This window comes from Monodelphis domestica, chromosome 2 (assembly GCF_027887165.1).
Source record: "Monodelphis domestica isolate mMonDom1 chromosome 2, mMonDom1.pri, whole genome shotgun sequence".
In the NCBI taxonomy this organism is placed as follows: domain Eukaryota; kingdom Metazoa; phylum Chordata; class Mammalia; order Didelphimorphia; family Didelphidae; genus Monodelphis; species Monodelphis domestica.
The window spans coordinates 233,717,190-233,739,997 of record NC_077228.1 but is presented as its reverse complement, the minus strand read 5'-3'; the positions used below and the strand labels follow the sequence as shown (position 1 = coordinate 233,739,997).

General features: G+C 35.1%; 1 protein-coding gene across 3 annotated transcripts in view; it reads left to right on the top strand.

Moving 5' to 3' along the window:
• Positions 1 to 22,808, top strand: part of RPTOR (regulatory associated protein of MTOR complex 1) — a 569,750-nt gene that overhangs the window by 274,047 nt on the left and 272,895 nt on the right. For all 3 annotated transcript variants that reach the window (XM_056817367.1, XM_056817369.1, XM_056817370.1), the window contains one exon: positions 18,652 to 18,711. In XM_056817367.1, the coding sequence (XP_056673345.1) occupies positions 18,652 to 18,711 (60 nt within the window). The remainder of the gene's footprint in view (positions 1 to 18,651; positions 18,712 to 22,808) is intronic.

Below are 22,808 nucleotides of genomic sequence, written 5' to 3'. Positions count from 1 at the left end.
CTCAGAACCCAAGGAGGCCAGGATCCCTCCCCCCTTATAGAGCAGAGTCTTTGGAAAGAACAGAAACCTCAGGGCCGGCAAAGGGGTTGCTCCAAAGGGCATTCCTTGAAAGTAACCTGGGTTAGTCTCAGGGCATTCAACACAGACTGTAGAGGAGGAGTTGTTTTTTGGTTTTTTTTTCTCCTTCAGGGCTCATTCAGCCCAAACCAGCTGAACTTAATCTCATCAGGAGCCCTCAGAGTCCAGGGAGGCCACGACCCCTCCACACTTAGAGAGCAAGGTCTTCTGAAAGAACAGAAACCTAGAGGCGGAGTCAAGATGGCGGCCTAGAAGGAGCATAGACCTGGCAGCCTGACCAGAGCTTTGGAGATCCTCCATATTTGCTCCAGCTGTCCAGGAAGTTTAGAACTCGGAGCAAACCCAGCCCAACCAAGCTGAACTTAATCCCATCAAAAGTCTCCAGAACTCAGGGAAGCCCAGGCTCCCCACCCATCCTCATTGACTGCTGGACTTTAAGCCAATCAAAAGCCTCCAGAGGACAGGGAAGCTCAAACCCCCAACAACCCTCCCCCAGAGACTATACCAAGAGATCTTCTGTTAAAGCTCCAAGAGGGGAGACTGATAGAAGCCCCCCAAAAAACAAAAAAAAATGAGAGGAACAATAGCACAGACAAATAGAGGGAGTAAAGAAGGGGTGAATTTGAGCAAACAACAGAAAAAGAAGAAAGAAACTACAATAGACAGCTTCTACTCAGCAAATGGAACAGAGGGGGAGAGATCAGCAAACAATAAACCAGAAATCCCAGCAAATTGGATACAGGCTGTGGAAGAACTCAAAACACAACTAAGAGAGGCTGAAGGCAATTGGGAAAAGAACTTAAAAATTAAGATAAGTCATCTGGAAACAGAGGCACTTGAACTAAAATGAGAAAATAGTGTCTTGAAAGCCATAATTAACCAGCTGGAAAATGAGGCAAAGTAGATAAAAGATGAAGCAAAGGAGATGAAAGACGAGGTAAAGAGGATGAAAGACAATCTTCAAATGAAAATCAGACCAGAAGGAAAAGGATGACCAAAAAGCCAGAGATGAAATCCAATCTTTAAGAACTAGAATACAACAGCTGGAATTAAATGACCTCACAAGGCAGCAGGACACTATAAAACAAAACAAAAAGAATGAAAAAATTGAGGAAAATGTAAAGCATCTCATTCACAAAACAGACGATTTAGAAAATCGTTCAAGAAGAGACAATTTAAGAAAAATTAGACTACCAGAAGATCATGACAAAAGAAAAAGCCTGGACATAATACTAGAGGAAATTATCCAGGAAAACTGTCCCAATATCCTAGAACAAGAGGGGAAAGTGAGATTGAAAGAATCCACAGATCTCCCCCTGTATTTAATCCCCAACTGACAACACCAAGAAATGTTATAGCCAAATTCAAAAACAATCAGATGAAAGAAAAGATATTACAAGCTGCCAAGAAGAAGCCATTCAGATACCATGGAAACATGGTGAGGTTAACACAGGATCTGGCTGCATCCACACTGAAGGACCGAAAGGCATGGAATACGGTATTCCGGAAAGCAAGGGAACTAGGTCTACAACCAAGAATAAAATACCCATCAAAACTGACTATATTCTTACAGGGGAAAGTATGGTCATTCAACACAATAGAAGAGTTCCAAGCATTCATAAATAAAAGACCAGACCTGAACAGAAAATTTGATATCCAACCACAGAACTCAAGAGAATCATCAAAAGGTAATTAAAAAAGAGGGGAAAAAACAAACAAAACAACAACAAAAAATTTTTAAGAGAATTAGTTAAAATGATATGTTATCCCTATAAGAAAAGAGGTCATTGGTAACTCTTAAAAACTGTTACTATCATGTCGGCAGCTAGAAGAATTACACTTAGAGGGAACAGTGACAAACTGTATAGGATGAAAGGACAAGACATAAATAGCTATATAGATATATGCATGCATAAATACATATACATGTATATATATATACACACGACTAGAGCTAAAAAAAAGAGTTTATGACTAAAAGAAATGGGAAACTAAATAAATAGGAGAAACTTTATATTTCACAAAGAAACTCGTGGCGGGAGGGGGGAGAACATCGATACACTGGAAGGGTAAAGAGGTTGGAGATAGGAAATACTCAACTCTTACGTACTTTGAAACTGACCCAAAGAGGGAAGAACAATCCAGTCCATTGGGGAAGAGAATAGATTTGCACCCTATAGGGGAGTAGAAGGGTAAAAAAAAGGACTGGTGGGGAGGGAAGCAGTACAAGGGAGGGAGAGGGTGGAGGGGGGAATTTTAAAAACACTACAGAGGAAAAGGGAGGGAATAACAAGGGAGAGGGGTAGAAAGGGAAGTAAAATAAGGGGGGGGAACTAGGGGGACTGAGTATAAACAAACATTGGTGTAGAAGGAAATAGTGAAAGAAGAAAAGGCAGGACCAGGAGTAGAAATCAAAATGCTGGGAAATACACAGCTAGTAATCATAACTCTGAATGTGAATAGAATGAACTCACCCATAAAACTCAAGCGAATAGCAGAGTGGATTAGAATCCAAAACCCTACCATATTCTGTCTGCAAGAAACACACATGAGGAAGGTAGATACACATAGGGTGAAAGTAAGAGGGTGGAGCCAAATCAATTGGGCATCAACTGATAAAAAGAAGGCAGGAGTCGCAATCATGATATCGGACAAAGCCAAATTAAAAATAAATCTAGTTAAAAGAGATAGGGAAGGTAATTACCAGGAATCCAAGGTTCATACCAGGAATCCAAGGATGGTTCAATATTAGGAAAACCATCCACTTAATTGATCATATAAACAAACAAACCGACAAAATTCACATGATTATCTCAATAGATGCAGAAAAAGCCTTTGATAAAATACAACACCCATTCCTATTGAAAACACTAGAAAGTATAGGAATAGAATGGCCTTTCCTAAAAATAATAAACAGTATATACCTAAAACCATCAGCTAACATCATCTGCAATGGGGAAAAAACTCGAGCCTTCCCTTGACCAAGAGTCAAACAAGATTGCCCATTATGACCTTTATTATTTAATGTTGTACTAGAAACACTAGCAGTAGCAATTAGAGAAGAAAAAAAAATTGAAGGTATTAAAATTCGCAATGAGGAGACCAAGCTGTCACTCTTTGCGGATGATATGATGATTTACTTAAAGAATCCTAGGGAATCAACCAAAAAGCTAATTGAAATAATCAATAACTTTAGCAAAGTTGCAGGATACAAAATAAACCCACATAAGTCATCAGCATTTCTATATATCTCCAACCCTGTTCAGCAGCAAGAATTAGAAAGAGAAATTCCATTTAAAGTCACCCGAGACAATATAAAATACTTAGGAATCTATCTGCAGAGACAAACACAGGAACTATATGAACACAACTACAAAACACTCTCCACACAATTAAAACTAGATCTAAACAATTGGAAAAACTTTGATTGCTCATGGGTGGGACGAGCTAACATAATAAAAATGACCATCCTGCCCAAAGTTATCTATCTATTTAGTGCCATTCCCAATGAACTGCCAAAAAACTATTTTACTGAATTAGAGAAAACCATAACAAAGTTCATTTGGAAGAATAAAGGATCAAGGATATCGAGGGAAATAATGGAATAAAAATACAAAGGAAGGCGGCCTTGCAGTCCCAGATCTCAAACTATATTACAAAGCAGTGGTCATCAAAACAATTTGGTACTGGCTAAGAGACAGAAAGAAGGATCAGTGGAATAGACTTGGGTTAAATGACCTCAGCATGACAGTATACGATAAACCCAAAGAGCCCAGCTTTTGGGACAAAAATCCACTATTTGATAAAACTGCTGGGAAAATTGGAAGACAGTGTGGGAGAGATTAGGTTTGTATCAACACCTCACACTCTACACCAAGGCAAACTCAGAATGGGTGAATGACTTGAATATAAGGAAGGAAACTATAAGAAAATTAGGTGAACACAGAATAGTATACATGTCAGACCTTTGGGAAGGGAAAGATTTTTAAATCAAGCAAGACTTAGAAAGAGTCACAAAATACAAAATAAATAATTTTGACTATATCAAATTAAAAAGTTTTTGTACAAACAAAACCAATGTAACTAAAATCAGAAGGGTAGCAACAAATTGGGAAACAATCTTCATAAAAACCTCTGACAAAGGTTTAATTACTCAAATTTATAAAGAGCTAAATCAATTGTACAAAAAATCAAGCCATTCTCCAATTGATAAATGGGCAAGGGACATGAACAGGCAGTTCTCAGCCAAAGAAATAAAAACCATTAATAAGCACATGAAAAAGTGTTCTACATCTCTTATAATCAGAGAGATGCAAATCAAAACAACTCTGAGGTATCACCTCACACCTAGCAGATTGGCTAACATGACAGCAAAGGAAAGTAATGAATGCTGGAGGAGATGTGGCAAAGTAGGGACATTAATTCATTGCTGGTGGGGTTGTGAATTGATCCAACCATTCTGGAGATCAATTTGGAACTATGCCCAAAGGGTGATAAAAGTCTGTCTGCCCTTTGATCCAGCCATAGCACTGCTGGTTTTGTACCCCAAAGAGATAATAAGGAAAAAGACTTGTACAAGAATATTCATAGATGCACTCTTTGTGGTGGTCAAAAATTGGAAAATGAGGGGATGCCCTTCAATTGGGGAATGGCTGAACAAATTGTGGTATATGTTGGTGATGGAATACTATTTTGCAAAAAGGAATAATAAAGTGGAGGAATTCCATGGAGACTGGAACAACCTCCAGGAAGTGATGCAGAGTGAGAGGAGCACAACCAGGAGAACATTGTACACAGAGACTGACACACTGTGGTACAAGAGAACGTAATGGACTTCTCCATTAATGGCTTCACAATGTCCCTGAACATTCTGCAGGGATCTACGAGAAAAAAACCTATCCTCAAACGGAGGACAAACTGAGGGAGTAAAAACACTTAGGAAAAGCAACAGCTTGACTACAGAGGTTGAGGGGATAAGATGGAGGAGAAATGGTAAATGAGCACCCTAATGCAAATACCAACAACAAGGAAATGGGTTCAGAGCAAGGACACATATGATACCCAGAGGAATCGCAGTTAGGCTAGGGGTGGGGTGGCGGGGGTTGGGGGTAGGAGGAAAAAAAAATGATCTGTTTCCAATGAATAATGTATGGAAATGACCAAATAAAATAATGTTTTAAAAACTAAACAAAAAATAAAAATAAAAAATCAACTGAAACAAGAAAAAAATAATAAGGCCATAGAATTTAAACACATACTTATTAATTAACTGGGTGAGATCCTGTTAGACTTTTCTGTCTTAGAAGTCTTGAATGGGCCACTCCTATTGATTAAATCTTGCTTCCTGACAAGTTGGGAAAATAAATAATTGAATTTCAGGTTACTTGTTAACAAGATGAGGGTCTAATATTTAAAGTAAGTCTGCCTTAAGAATTTTTAAAGTCACATTATTTCTTCCTCCCCCATGTCCATTTTTTTTTTAATTTTCAGTTCTGAATTCTTTCCCTTCTCTTACCCATTAAAAAGGCAAAAAACCAACTCCATTACAAAAATCGTATAATCAAACAAAATAAATTCCTGCATTAGCCTTGTCCAGAAATGAAAAGAATCTTTTGGAGATGGGCAACATGTTTCATTATAAGTCCTTTGGATTTGGGTTGACCTCTATGTTTATCAGAATTTCTACATCTTTCAGAGTTGTTTATTTTTATAATATCATTTTTATTAGGTAATATTATATAAATTTTTTCTTTGTTTTGCTTACTTGTCTACTTAGGTTTTCATAGCCATCCCCTTCATCATTTCTTAACTCAAAATAGTATTCCATTACATTCATATATCATATTCAGCTATTTCCTGAATGATGTGAATCCCCTCAGTTTTAAATTATTGCCACCATAAAAAAGAGCTACCACAAAGGTTCATATAGGTACTATTCTCTTTCTTTGACCTCTTTGAGGTATAGACCTAGTGGTGGTATTTCTGGAGTAAACAGTTTAATAGTTTGGGAGCAGAGTTCTAAATTATTCTCCAGAGTGCCTGAAACAACACAGGTTCACCAGCCATGCATTAAAGCCCCTGTTTTCTGATAGCCCTTGTCATTTTCCATTTTTGTCAGTGTTTATAATCTGATGGGTATGTGGTAGTATTTTAGAGTTGTTTTTAATTCACATTTATCTAATTAGTAATTATTTTGTACCATTTTTTCTATTATTAGGAATAGCTTAGATTTCTTCTATGAAAATCTACTTCATGACCTTTGACCATTTATCAGTTAGGGAATGACTTTCATTCATATAAATTTGACTTGGTTCTTTATAAATGAGACTTTTATCAGAGAAACTTGCTACAAAGTACTTCCCTCAAATTCTTGCTTCTTTTCTCATTTTAGTTGCATTGATTTTGTTTATGCAAAACCTTAATTTTATGCAATCAAAATTGTCCATTTTGCCCCTTATGAATCTCTCTATCTCTTGTTTGGTCATGAACTCTTCCCTTATCCTTATAACTGACAGGTGGTTTCTTCTATGCTCCTCTAATTTGCTAATGATATTACCCATTATTTCTAAATTATATATCCATTTGGACCTGAGCTTGGTATATTGTATATGATGCTAACCTATACTTAATTTCTGCCAGATTACTTCTAGGTTTCCCAACAGTTTTTGTAGAATAGAATCACATTATTTTTTTAGTCAGAACTCTTTAAAGAAGTGGAAAAGAAATTTTTGGAAAACCTCTTTTTTTCTCTTGGAAGCTAAAAAGGCACCAAATCTAAAAGTTTAAAAAAAGAGAATTTTGCAAATCATAACTCTATATTTGCCCTCATAATAATATTTCTTTTTTCTGCTTGGGATTGTGAATTCAGCAAAAAATTTGGAGGCAGAAAAAAAAGGGAATAAATTAGGAATTGCCTTTGAAAAAAAATGTAACTCCAGATATTCAGGGAGATCATATTACAAGTCTATAAATCATATTACATCTGTCTATAGAATACAACTATAGTGAATTTCTTACATGTAATAATAGTTGTCAGTTATTTCAGGAAGCTCTATCATCAGCAATATATCAAAATGGATTATATTTTGGCTTAGAAGTTAATAGTTAATATTTAACTATTAGAACTATTAGAAGTTAATATTTCAAATATGCATAAATAAAGTAAATGAATTCCTCTATAAATGTCTTCAAATTTAAATGACACATCATAAAATATTAATCACTTTATTGTTATAGCATTGGTTTTTTAGTACCAAAAGGCTTTTTTTTCTTTTAGTGATAGCTTTTAGAATCCTGCTTTTTTTTTTTTCAGAGAATATAAAATTTGGAATCAGTACCTTCTCATGGCATATGCAAGAATGTATAAGAAAAAAATAGGTTCTGATCAAGAACACAAGTAATACCCAATGAATTTGAGCATCGGCTGAGGGAAGAGTGGATGGAGGGGAGGGAGGGAAATAATGTGATTATTGTAACCACGGAATAATGTTCTAAATTGACTAAATAAATTAATTCATAATAAATAAATAAAGTTGAAAAAAAAGAATTATAAGAACAGAAAAAGATTACTAGTTATGGAAAGAAGTTAGAAAAAAATGTTTATTTTAGGTTTGGAATTGGCTGCTTTATATGTTTTTAAAAGTAACATTCAGAATAACTGCAGTTTAAGTATTTTTAATAATCCAAGCAATTTTTTTCAAAACTGGGAAATGTCTGACTTAACCTGTCACACACTCTAGACATAGATGAGTAGAAATCTGACTGAAATAAGAAATGCTGAAGTCATTGGGCCTCAGGGGAGAGAGAAAACTACAACTAAGTAGATAACTGAAGAATTCCTGATCTCATCAGATGGTTGAATATCTATGCTGAGTTAAATTTTGTTATTAATAATGTCTGTTGGAACAGAGAAACATTATGATTCAATGGGGGAAAAAAAAACTAGAGGAAGCAGAATCTGAGTGGCCCTGAGGTCAGGAATGGAGCAGGGTGTCAGGCAGCCTCTAGCCAAACATGAAACCTGCAGGGAAATAACTGGGACATAAATCTCAGACCAAAGAGCTACAGAGAGAAACATGCACAATTTAGAAGCTACCTCTATAAGGAAACCTTGGAATACAGTACTCAGAGAATTAATTAATACAAGATTAAAAACAAGATTAATTTATCTAGCAAAACTGAGTATAATCTTATAGGGTCTTGATGAAATGACCATAGCTATGTAGAAACTTTGAAGTTTTAACAGAGGAACTTAAAAATATATATAAAAAGATAAGCATAAGGGACTAAACAAGGATAAATTTACTTACATTTTGGGGGAACTGGTGTCTCATCTGTGCTCTTATCACCATCATTTATTGCAAAGGGAGTCTAATTGGACAGAAGACCCAGAATTGGTTCTGATATGTCTTTTTGTTCTTTAAAAATAGAATTGAAAAAAGAGGATTGTGCTAGAGAGAAAAGGAAAGAAATGATTATGGTAAATTATCTCAGTTTTATATGTTCTCAAACATGGAGCAGTTGAGGAGAGTGGCTAACACTATGACCTCACTTTCATCTGAATTGGCCAGATTAGAAAGAAGTGTACACCCAAACACACAGTTAAGGACAGTGGTACATTTCTTTAATCAGGGATGTAGGAGGCAAAGGGTAGGAGCAAAATGAGAGAGTTATAAGGGCAATGTGTTAAGGAAGCAATTGTTTCTGAGTAAAACAAACCCTTAAGAACGTACAAAAAATATCAATGGTTCTTTTTGTGATAAAAAAGAATTAGAAACTGAGACAGTGCCCATCAGTTGGATAGTTGCTAGCAAATATAGGATAGGATACTATTGTACTATAAGAAGTGATGAAAGGAATACAAGAGTATTACATTGAAACTCAGAGAGGTATTTATGTGTGCACAATTATGAAGTTCCTGTGTCATCTATTAATGTTTCACCTTCATAGAAATAAAGGTTTTTGTACCCAGTGGGGGGAAGACAACTTTGAATAATCAAGGTCTCTAATTAATGTAGTAACTAACTATGACTCCAGAAAACTAATGATGAAACCTCAAACCTGCTAACTACCTCATGAAAGAAGTATACGAAGTAAGACATATTTGAGGATAGGGCTGGGGAAAGGGGTTGACCAGTGCAAAAATTCATTGTTCTTAACTATACATATTTTTAACAGAGAATTTGTTTTTCTTTCACAATTAGGGTGAAGTGGTAGGAAGGGAAGGAAAATTGACAAGAAATACAATTTAATTTACAAAAATATAAAGCAAATGTCCTGGAGTTAGAATGTGGAGAGACCTAGGCTTTCTTTGTAACACATACTATCTGTGTGAACTTAGGCAAGTCATTACCTCTTCTGAACTTCTGTTTCGCTTGATGTGAAACAGGAAAATTTGTACTTCTACACTTGCCAGATTGTTAGAAGGAATAAGCTTTGTAACTATAAAGTGCTAGAGAAAAATTACCTATAATAGTATTAATTGTACCTGATTGGTCAATAAGCATTAAGCACCTCTTATGTGCAAGGCACTGTGCTAAGGATTAGAAATATTTAAAGAAAGCCAACAAATAAACCTTGCTCTTAAGGAGCTCATAATCTAATGAAAATATGTATGCCTATCAATACATTACAATTCTACTATGACTGTGGTTAGGAAAACAATATAGTAATATATAGTGCTCAATAAAATACATTTTGGTATTATATGCTTAAATATACCAGGAAATATTAGAGGTGGATTTTATATCTATTGAATGGAAAAGCATCAGCTCTACCAACTATATTGTTGAAAAGATGTCAACTGGAAGTTCACAGAATAAGTGAAAACAATACAGCGTCATTCTCCAAGGAATCTCCACAAGTCAAGAAAATGCATCAGATAAATTCTGATCAGAAAATCCAAGAAAAAGTTAAGGAAGGAAAGCAGGAATACAGCATGGACAGATCATTCCACTGCCAGAGACTGAAATAGGAATGAGAATGGGCACTAGAGTAGGAAATGCAAAGCCAGAGGAGGGGAGGAAAACAGGCAGAAAATCATTCCAGTGGATATCTGAATTAATGCAGAGTGCAGGAAAGGGTGTCCATCTCACAGCTCTATTGCCCCATATCATTTCTAGGTTGCAGGTCCAGAGTAAAGAGGAATGGCCACAAGTGTGAAGTGTAGCAGCTCTCCAGGAGCAAAGTAAGGGTTCAATTTTTACTGCTGGCCATTATTGAAGCCAGTAGTGGAATAACCAGGGCAGGGGTCCTAGACCAAAGGGAGCCTGAAAATTAGTCATTCTGATATTTGTCTCCCAGTGAATTGAGTGCCTGAGTCCAGCAGTAGTCTACTAAAACTCCCAATAAGAGACAAGCAGACAAATCTGCATCAGAAACATGCAGAAGTAAGACCAGTTGGGCAGGGAGTTAACCATGCCCTGGAACACAACAGTTTGAGAACTTTTAAAGTTTTTAGGAGCTCACTACCACCAACACAAATAGACTAAACAGTAAAAGCAGGCCATAAGAGGAGAAAATCTCAGGTCAAACATTCTCCCTCTAAAGAGCAATACTATCACAAAGTCCAAGTCAAGAAGTAGACTGGAAAAATGAGCAAATAAATAATCCCCCACAAAAAAAAAGAGCTATTCTAATTACGGGGAGGCTGAAGAAATGAAACTAAAAGAGAAAGGCTCCAAAACATTGACAAACAAAACCTATAAGAAAAATGCATCTTAGACAGAAGTCCAAGAACTCTTAAAATAGTTAAAGCAGGAGGGGTTTTTTCCCTAAAAACTAAAAATCATTTTTAAAAAACAAATGAGTGGTAAAGAAAAAAAGGAGGAAAAATGAGAACTAGAGAAGAAACATATGAACAGAGTATCAATAGCTTAGAATAAGAGGTACATAAACTAACTGGAAAAAAAATAACAATGAAAATTAGAATTGACCAAAAAGAGGGTAATGATTCCAGAAGACACCAAGAAATAATAAAACAAAATCAAAAGCATGAAAAAAATAGAAATGTATGAGGTATTTAAATAGGGAAAAACTCATTGAAAAGACAGATCAAGCAAAGAGTTTAAACATTACTGGACTACCTGAAAGCTATGATTCTCTCTCTCTGCCCCCAAATTCTAAGCATCATATTTTAAGAAATCATAAAAGAATCTAATTTAGGAAAACTTGTTTGCATGTTGTCTCTCTCATCAAAGTCCTTGAGGGACTTTTTTTTTCTTTTTGTATTCCCATTGCTTAGCACAATGTTTGACACATAGTTGGTACTTAACAAATATTTATTGATATATTGGTTTTACTGACAAATGGAGAACATGAATCTTTGAATATTTACTTTAATCAGTTGTATTAATATTATCTTTTGATCAGATTAAGAGGGTCAGAGAACCCTACCTTTCTCAAGCATATGAGACCTATTTTCTGATAAACTTTAATAATAATAGCTTCCAGGTGGATTACACTAGTCTTTCTTTGAAAAGGTAGAGAAACTTTTGATTATGGTTTGTGTCATTTATGTATCTTTCTGCATACAAAAGACAGTACATGAAAAGCCAGGACTTAATCCTCCCCCAAAATTGACTAAAATGCCATTATCTCTAATGTAGAGGCAGAAAAGTTGCTCCTAAATGAGTCACTTATGTAAGCTTGAATGTCATTTCTCATTCCATGACAAAACAAACCTCTTTTTGGTAACTCAGCTGCTGAGTCTCATTTCACTCCACTTCTGACACTAAAGCACCAGAAAGACCTGGCCTGAATCAGACTCAACCTATAACAGAAATCTTAAAAAAAAAAATCGACTTTGTCTTTAAAAAGAGTGTCTCAATATGAAAGAGTATCCAGAAATTCACAGAATGATGTCTATTATATGCAGCTTGGAAGCATTTAGAAAAAGTAGCTCCTTAGTAACTGAAGTACATTTTTGTTTGCCAAACCTGCAGTTTTAGGGTAGAATAGAACAGTCAGTGACTCAAATGATTGAAGCATGACCCTTTTGTTTTTTTTAAATTAATTGAAAATTTCGTGTGAATTGGCTTAGCCTTCCTGCTACAAAAAATTTCTATGAAATGCGTTATTTTCATATATTTCCAGTTTAATCTTTCTGGTGATTTTTATTGCATTTTATAGCAGGAACATTCCATCTACTTTATCCAAAATTAATTTGCTTGTTCTGACCTGATGTTACAGTGGTTACACACATAAAATCTTGTTCTTTCTCAAGTTTTTTTTTTCCTTTGAATTCTCTTGGTTTCCTTCTCAGAATTCCTAGCAAGTTGCTTAAATCAACAATGTTAAAAATTATGATTAGACTCAATCACTTCAATTAAGTTGTTGGGTATAAAGACAACATTTTATATCACAGATGAATATATTTCACTCACAGAAAGCTATGTATGATCCTCTGAAGTTGGTTAGGAGTATATATTAGTATTGTTTTTTCAGTCATATCTGACTCTACATGATCCCATAAGGATTTCTTGGCAAAGATATTGGAGTAGTTTGCCATTTTCTACTCCAGATCATTTTACAGATGAGGAAAACTGAGGTCTACAGGGTTAAATTAATTTCCCAGGTCACATAGTCAGCATCTGAGGCCAAATTTGAACTCGGGAGGATGATTTTTTCCTTCCTCCAGGTCTGGCACTCTACCATGCCAACCAACTGCCTCTAGAAGTATATATGTACTGAAAATTTTCCCCAAAATATTATGGTAGAGTGGGGTACTATGAAGAAAAAGAATTTATATGTTAGACAGAATCAGCTAAGTTCCTTAAGAAAGATACCTTATAATCTCTTACAGTCTTTAGATATGAAAAGGCTTAGTAGGATAAAATATGGTAGGAAAATAAGAAGCTTATGGTCTGTTCCTGATCATAAGCCATTATATAGTGTTAAAAGGAATTTCTTTATCTCTCCCTCTGTCTCTTTAAGAGGCAGGAAAAGAAACATTTCTAAGAGTTTGCCAGACCTGAAGATTCCATTACGTAGGAGATTGGGACAGCATTTAAGAGAAAGACAGTTAAGAGAGAAGTACATGTGAGATACAGGAAGTGTTGTAAAGAACTGCCTTTATATTTTGCATCACTTCCTGTGAGAAGGACTTTTTCTGGACTTAGCTATGGAACTCAACCCTGGAGGAGCTCAGTGTGAGACACCTCAGGCTGCTTTCCCTTTAGATGGTCAGGTAGTGAGTGATAAGGCTGACTCCCCTTTTCTTTGGCTTTCTGAAGAGGCCCCTTAGCCGGGGCCTCTGAATTCCTGCCTGGCTCAGCACAAGCTGGAGCAGATCAATTCCCTTTTCCCTCTATCTCTCATTCTTAATTTCTTCCTTTCTGTTGTAAATAAACCACTATAAATGTCCATTCTGACTTGACTATTTCATTGGGATTTAGAATTTAAACCCCTGGCAACCATCTAAAATTATATTCAGTCTTAATCGTAAACTTACCCCTTACAAGATTATGCTTTTAATTCATATCCATCATTATTTCTAGCTAAGTTCTGTTCCCTTTCTTCCTACAGTCAACTATTTTAACCTTCTGTTTTTCCATTGCTTGAATATTATCATGTATTCCTACCCTTATTCCCTCCTAGAGAGCTGTCCTGTCTAATACTGTCTTTCTCATATAATTTCTGCCCTGTCTGTCCTTAGAGTAGCATATTTATTTAATTTACTTTCAACACCCTCCTTTGAATTTTTTTTAACCTAAAATGTATACTTGATTTCATATCTTAGAATGTTCAGGTGGCTGAATGATGACCTAAAGAGGGATGCAGAGGTCATAGGAATGGAGTCAGAGACATTTTAGTTAGCTTTAATCTCTTGTCTTCTATAACTGGAATTCAAAAAGTAGTAAGTCTTTTTTTTTTTTGGTAGTTTATTGCAGTTTTACCCTAATATAGTCTATTTAGCTAAGTCAGAAATGTTTTTAAATGGCAGGACTTATTTTTTGTTTCCTATAACTTCCTTAATTGAACAACTGGGAAAAGTCCCTCAAGTTTAGGTTTATGGGCCTGTTAACGAAAAAATGATTAAATTTCCTATTCATGGTGTTTTTAATAATAAATTATATGCTTGGAATACATTTATGCACTGGTAGAGTTTAAGAATTCTCTAACCTTTGAAATAGAATTAAATGTAAAATTTTTTCTGGGAGGAAAATTTGGTTTCTAAATATGTCTTTTTTGGATAGTCTGTCACCAATTTATCTTAGTATCTAATGATGTAGGTAACTCCTCCTAGTTTTGAGGAATATTTCTTTATAGGCATAAACCCTGTGGACTAGAAAATGAAGAGAAATTAATTTCTACATTATTCAAATAAAATCTGTGAATGCACTGGAGGGTTTTTTGTTTGTGTCTTTTGATTGCAGAAGGAACTGTGATACTTCAGGGCTTAACTTGGCTTCCAATTCTGTTTAAAATTCCTTCCAACTAGGCAAGAACTTGGATTAGCTGATTTCTTCTATAACTTGCATTTGGAAGGACAATGAGAATTTGGCTCAAGGCCACCAGACATGGAGTGATTTTAGATCTGCAGTAGTATCAGTTTGATGCCTGACTGATTTTAAAATGATACTTGAGAAAGGACTGTATTACTTATAAGTATTGCTTCTCTATAAGCTCATCATGGCCTTTTCTTTTTTAAAGGGACCAATTCTTTTGAAGTGGTTTTTATTGTAAATGTTAAGGAAATCATTGCTGCTGTATCATCTTCCTGCCCTTATTAGATATCTTAGAACTTGTTAGATTAACTTTATTAAGTTGTTAGAGAAGGGATTTCTGAGCCAATGTGAACATTTTGATAGCACCCTAGCACTGACCTTTTGAACTAAATTGAAACCTCTGATTATTGGGGCAGGCATAACTCTTTAACTTACTAACAATTGATATATATATAGTCATTTTAAGTTTTTATTCTACTTTCATTTTAGAAGTCCTTTGAGATAGGTAATGGAAGTAATAGCTTTCTGTTTTAATAGTGACTAGTCTGAATCTAAGAAGTTAAGTGGTTCTTAAGCTGGTCACTTTCTTGGGCAGGATTTGTATCCAGATTTCCTGAGACCCCAAGTGCACCATTCTTTCCATTATGCCATAATGCAAGAGGAAGCCTATGCAGCTACAGTGAATACACTGAGAAACCTGAACAAAAATATTTGACATCTTATAATTTTAAAATATTATACATAATTTTATAAATCTAGTTCTCCTACATGTGTGTCAGGACACTATCCAGCAAATGAGACAAGGATAGATGAGGCCCCAGCTGTCTTGTGTGAAGTAAACAGATGCATTTGTTAGAATTTATTCCCAATCAGCTATTTGGCACCATCTTCAGAACCATATCATAAGGTACCAAGGGGTTGTAGCCTCAGCTACTGCCATTTTGCCAATGTTCAGCAATACTACAAAGTGAAAAAAAAGGCAACAACTTGTCATAGTGACACCAAGGCAGAAAGAACTTTTAGGGTGTTTGTGTGTGTGTGTGTGTGTGTGTGTGTGTGTGTATACATATATATATATATATATATGTATATGTATATGTATATGTATATGTATAGTTTCCAGAGTTCTAGATGCATTTTACTTGCTGAACATCTCTCTTTTTATAGTAGATTGGTCTTTCCCTTGAAAATTCATATTCATCAGAAAGTTTGGAACTTTGCCAAACTATAATGCAATCATATCCCAAGCTACTTCGGGTTTGTTAAACTCAGCCATTTTATATTTTGATTTTGTTTAGCAGTTAGAGAGTTTGAAGGTACCCTAGATGAGTGTGGGTTTTGAATTTACTATTAAAGCCTTTGATCTAAAAAGCTCTTATGATGTAGAGAAAATATAAAGTGGGTGTTTGATGAAGCTTCATTGAAGTTAACTGTTTTGTTTTGTTTTGCTTTTTGCATTTCTTCCTGTGTTAGGATTAGTTATAAGATTTTTTTGTGTGTAAATATAACTTTCTGGGAGGCAGCTGGGTAGCTCAGTGGATTGAGAGCCAGGCCTAAAGATGGGAGGTCCTAGGTTCAAATCTGGCCTCCGACTCTTCCTAGCTTTGTGACCCTGGGCAAGTCACTTAACCCCCATTGCCTAGCCCTTGCCGCTCTTCTGCCTTAGAACCAATACACACTATTGATTCTATGACAGAAAGTAAGTGTTTAAAATACATTAAAAATATAATTTTCTTTTTAGTACCGAACATTGACTTCCTTCCTCATTCATTCCTTAATACTTGTTAAATATTCAGTGCAAAAGCCTTTGAAAACATGGAGGGAAAATTCAATAAAGAGTTAAAAATTGTTTAAACTGCTGCCACCTCAAATTATTTCCAGGGTTGGTTAGAATTCTAGCCTTAGAGTCAGTAGGATCAAAATTAAAATCATACCCCAAATATTTCCTGTGTGACTCTTATTAAATCATTTGTGCCTCTCAGTTCACCCATCTGTTAAATAAAACCATTTGACTCATCTTCTCTATACAGCACTTGTAGTTCCAATTCTGTTCACATGAAAGATAATTTGCTATTCTTTCTATTTAATTATTTCTTATTTTGAATGAATCATTCAGTCCTATCTAACTCTTCATGACCCTAAGAACCATAGCATTCCAAGCCCTTCTAACTTCCACTATTTCTCAAAATCAGTCCAAGTTTGTGTTAATTGATTCCATGAGACTCTTTCCATTTTATCCTCTGCCATTCCCTTCTCCTTTTGCTTCAACCTTTCTCAATATCAAAGTCTTTTCCAGTGAATCTTGTCTTCTCATTATGTGGTCAGAGTATTTAAGCTTTATCTTTAGTATTTGACCTTCCAGTGAATTGTTTCTATTAATTTAAGTATTGACTAATTTGATCTCCTTGCTGTCCAAGAGACTCTCAGAAGTCTTCTCCAGCACCACAATTATTAAGCATTGATTCTGTGGTGCTCAGCTTTCCTTATGCAACTCCCTCAGCCATATATTACTACTGGAAAAATCATAGTTTTGACTATACCAATCTTTGTTGGTTAGGTGATACCTCACCTTTTTAGTATGCTGTCTAGATTTGCCATAGCTTGCCTTCCAAGGAGTAAGCATCTTTTAATTTCAAGGCTGCAGTCACCATCTGTAAGCCCAAGAATATAAAATCTAACACTGCAGATAGCAAACAGCCTTGGTAATGGTCCAAGTGGGATAAAACTCATTTCTGTTGATTGCTGCTGCCTGAACTTAGTTTGTGCTTTACCTGATTTCTGGCCCAGAATATCAGTTCCTTAAAATACATGGTTTAGGAAGGTATCTTTTACCGTAAACCCCAAATGATATGTTTTTAACTTAGTTATATGTGTAAACTGAATGCAGTGATTCTCTCTGATCTTCACCTTTATTTTATATTCATTATTGTTCATCATTTCTCAAAATACAATATTATTGTATTTCAATCACATATTGTATTTGTTTAGCCATTTCCTAGACAGTAGGCAAATGGTAGTGGAGGAGCCTTTGGGAATAGACTACTATCAAAGTAGGGTAAAGAAAAATTTATCACAATGACAAAATACTGACTTAAAAGAGAGGAAATCAACAGGTAACAAAAATGGAGGGTATTGCAAGCTTAACAATCATAACTTTATAAATAAATTAAATAGTACAATAAGACAAGTGAAAAACGTAATGAGTAAGAAAACAAAAATAAGCAATTTGTCATATACAAGAAAGACATTTGGTACAAATGTGTGGGGGGGTGATTGTTCTATTTGCCAAATGATTTTTTTTAAGTTGGAATTCCATTCATGTTGTGTTACAAAACAAAAATATAAAATCACATGATCAGGAATATGAATTAAATCAAACTCTATATATAGAACAACTCTGGATGTCATATGCCCCTTATAACTTGCAAATACAACTCTTTTTTTAAATCAAAAACAGTTCACAGAGATTCAGCACTCATTCACATTCTCTCTGTCTGTCTGTCTGTCTGTCTGTCTGTCTGTCTGTCTCTCTCTCTCTCACCTTCCCTCACTCCCTCCCTCTCCTTCTCCTCTCTCTCCCCTTTCCTCTCTCCAGGGAAGTATGTGACTACAAATTCCCTACCCCTTCTCCATTTTAGAATGAGAAATTCACCAGCTTGACATTTTTCCAGTATCAAGGTTGATATGATGCCAAAAGTAGCTACATAAAGAAAATTGTAAATATACCTCTTTTTTTGTGGAAAAGGAGGCAGAGAGATAGGAAGAAATGGGAAACAGAAGGAATAACATTATTTGACTGATATAGGAAGCATTCCTGGGGGAGGAGGGGGGAAAGCTTTTTTCACACTTTCACAGAGAACCTAAACTATCTTTCCCAATGTCTCAGTTGACTCAGTGACTGAAATAGAACTTAAAGGATAGTTAAGTATTTAATATTTAATTCTTTGTTCATTGTTTATTTCAAACCAGGTTTTCTCAACTCCCTAGACAACTATTTTTCCAATGTACTCCATTTGAATAGTTGATTACAAATACCCCATATTCTTGATTTTTTTCTACAATACTATTATTTTCTTGAAGCTTAATATTCATGTATTGTGTTTTTGTTTTCATTTCTCTTCCACAGGTTTTGCATGCAGAAGTGTGTCAGTCTGGTGCCTGGAGTCACATTGGATTTGATAGAGAAGTAAGCAAGATTTTAATGTACTTTGATTTAATAACCTTGATTTTCAAGACAAGTGGGGAGTTATTCCCTATTGTTTCATATTTGATTTTAAGGGGGGAAAGGGGTTAATTTTTAAAGGGTTGGACTTGATTATTTAAGAGTTTGGTCGCCAGGGATTTAATTACTAAATCCCAAATGAATTATAAAATCAGGATGGATCTTATGGTGGTTTATTTTACAATAAAGAGGGAAGATATTAAGGAAGAGAGAAAGAGGGGAAAAGAGAGAGAGATCCTCTTGAGCCAGGCAGGAGTTCAGAGGTCCCTGCCAAGGGAAAGGAGTCTCAAGATGGTTGGCCTTTCCAGAGGCTGGTGCCTCCGGAAAGGCCAAGGAAAAGGGAGTCATCCTTTTCACTCACCACGTGTCAGTCTAGTCAACAGATCCTTCTGCCCCTCTTCACCAGCCTCAACTCAAAAGCATGAGGAATTGAATTCTCACAGGAAGTTTCACTCCAAGACTCCCATCTCCACTTCCAAAAAATGAAGAACTCCATCTCACAGGAAGTGACAACCCCTTTTAAAGACATTTTCTCTCGTGTCACTTCCTGTGCCTTCCCCTAATTCCACATCTAACAATCATAGTTGGCGCTCTGTTCTCAGACTGCCCAGAAGGCAGTTAGTCAATTCTGATTAGTTACCCATTATCATACACATGGGTCATAGACCTCCCACTTCATGATTAAGTGGGATATTTGTACTTTTGGTGATTAGATCTTAAAAATGGGAAATCTTAATACTTAAATTTTAAGTACTTTATTTACACTTATGGGAATCTAATCTAAAAATAGACAAGGGTTGCAATTTAATCTTCACAATCAGGGAAGAACTAAGTACCTTAATTGGTATTATCAGGGGAGAGCCAAATCCAATCTTCACAATCCTCCCTGATGATCATTGGGAGACTAGTCTCCCCATTGATCATTTAGCATAATCATCTTGTACCTCTAAAAATTTCTAACTATAGGTATATACAATATATTTCACCTTCTAAGAGGAAACTACAATAGTTAGAGATAAGAGTGAAATAGAAAAGAAAGAAAGCAAAACCAATTATCTATGTGTCTATCATTACCCCTATCCTCCTACTACATAATTTCCAAGTTGAATTAAACGAGCATTTATGTAACGTAGCTCTGGTTATGTTATCTTAAGGTCCCCCCCCCATATTTGTATACTAGACCTTTCACACATTAAAAGAATTACTTAAATGTTTATAGAAAAGTTTAGTTCAACTTCATTGTTCTTTGCTATCATTATCCACCCATATAGCTTAATTAGTGGTGCAAGGACTAGGTTATATGGCATGTTACTCCATTTCTTGGGAGACTAAATTCAATTTATTCCTCTCTAATGTCCACAGATGATCTGAGGATAATACCTAGTTCCCCCTTCTATTCTTTTGTTCCTCTCATCAGTCCTTTCCTTTTCTGCTTCATTTCTTCTACCATTACTTTTGTTTCTCCATTTTTTCTCTTCCTCTCCTTATTTTCATTGATAGCATAATAATGTGCCAAAGACTTTCCAGACTTCTTACATTTGATCTCCTCTACATACTCTGCTATCCAGTGACTGACACTGGTCTTCTTGCTATATTCTACATCCCAAATCTGCATTTTCACTGGCTTTGTCTCCTTCCTCTTCATCTCTCCCCTTCCTTCAAGTCCCAGCTAAAATTCCATTTTTCATAAGAATTCTTTCCAATTCTCCCAAAGACTGGTGTCTTTACTCTGTAATTTATCTCCAGTATATCCTCTACATAGCTTGTTTGTACAAAGCTGTTTGCATATTGCCTCCCTAATTAGAATGAAGGTGAGAGGTTGAATTAGAAATAATGTTAAGCTCTTAGCACGGTGACTGACATAGGATTTGGCTCAATGAAATAGGATCATGGGTATGATTACAGGAGATTATGATCAGAATAAGTCCTGAGAATTTTTTAAAAAAGTGAAAATGAGTATGATTAGTTTTTTTTTTTTAACAACTTATATAGTTTGTCGGGTTCAAGGCATATCTCAATAAGAATTTGAAAATTACTTTCTTGAATACTTACCTCACTCCAGTTTGTGGCCAATGGATTTGAGTTGGTGCCTGCTGTTAGCTACATTGACAACCATTTGGCTGTCTCATAGTAAGTAACAGAATCCCAAAACACCACAAAAGCAATTCTAATGATTCTTATTTATAAAACTACCAAAAACTAAATAAAGATTAGCTACATTTATTTATATTTTTTACTCACAAAATATTAAGCACTTAAATTTGCAAATCATTGTGTTAGAGGATGAATATAACTTAATCACGGAGAATTAGAAAAAAATTACAAAATAATAAAAACATAATAATCGATCCATTTGTCTGTTTAATCCAATCCATTTGGGTGATTTTATAGACTCATCAGACTTGTTCTGTCAGACCCTATCCAAAGCTTATACAATTATACTTACTGTAAGATTAGAAAAACCATAAAATATTGAAGCTAGAGAATCCTTGGACATCTGTAGTCTGATCTCTATTATCAGGTGAGGAAGCTGAAGCCCAGAGAAGTAGAGTGACTTTAAAGGACAGGTGCTGTGTTCAGAAAAGTTCTTAAGATTGAGGAAACTTCTTCATATTTGTCATAAGAACTTTTTTGAGTAACAGAAGAATGCTAGTGTTCTTTTATCATCTTTGTTATGCATGGATTTGATATAGTAATTGCTTCTTCATTTTCCTGAGGATTGAGATTAATTATTTGGGATTTTTTTTCCTGCTATTAAACTTTCATTTATATCTTTTTCATATAGTCTATTGTTGAGTATTCATTAAGTAAGCAGTCTTCCAAGGGCATCCTGATTGGGAACATGGCTGGCTTTTAAAAGTACTGTTCTATCTTGGCATTTCACCATCTTACTAACAAGCACTCACCCTAAAGGCCCAGTATTTGGTGCTTTGATGTATGTTTTCAAAAACTAAGTAATGCGTTTTGTAAGAATCCTTCTTTTATTCAGTCTGAGCTATACCACTGTTTTCTAGAACACTTGATACCCAAGTCAGAATAAATCATTTAAAAAGATGATTCAGATTTCAGAGATTGCCACCTTTTGGAAATGCTTGTTGGCAGAATTAATTTAAAGAGACACTAGGTTCTAAACCTCTGACCCAATATCTAGAACTGATTTCTAGGCAGTGGAATGAAGATGGCAAGTTCATCTGGTGAATATTTGAAAGATGGTAAAGAGTCAAGAATGTATTATCTTAAGTTAGTGTAGACACGGTAGTTGATACTAAAGTGTTTCATTAAGTACTCTAGCAAAGCCACCTTTATTTCTTTGGTCAACAAAGTTAGGATACATAGTGTCCAGTGTTTCCATTTTTATCATTGATGCTTTATAATGTAATTTTAGATCTGGTTTGGTGTTCTCTTTATTTTAATTTTTTCTTCATTACCCATAGTGTTTTAGATATGTTATTCCTCCAAATGAATTAGTTCTACAAAGTATAGTGCATTGAATCTATAAATTAACTTTGGTAATATAATTTTTCTTATATAGGCAGAGCTCATTTTTCAGCACTGAATGTGTAAATGATTCTTTATATTAAAGAAAATTTTAAAAAGAAGATGAATAGGAAGAGAAAGACTAATCAATAAAGTTAAAAAGTTGACATTATAAAAACTTTTAGAAATAATTTTATTAATGAATTTTTTACGTGAAAGAAGGGGGCAATCTGCAAAACTGGTCAATAATTTTAAAAGTCTGAAACTACATACACTGTTTCACACTTTTTGATGTCCCACCTCTGCTAGGAGATTAGAAAAGAAGTTTCTTCTGATAACTGTTATTTGGGTCCATACTTATTTGTAATTTTACATTAGTCACTTTACATTGTTTTGTGGTTTTGGGGCTCTTGTTTCTATTTACATTGTTTTGGTCATTTTGTAAGTTTTTTGGTGCTTCTCTATAATTATAATATTTGTTGTTTCTTATACTACATTAATATTACAGTAAATTCACATGCCACAATTTGTTTAACCATTTCCCAGTTGATGGACTTCTACTTTGCTTCCAGTCATTTACTGTC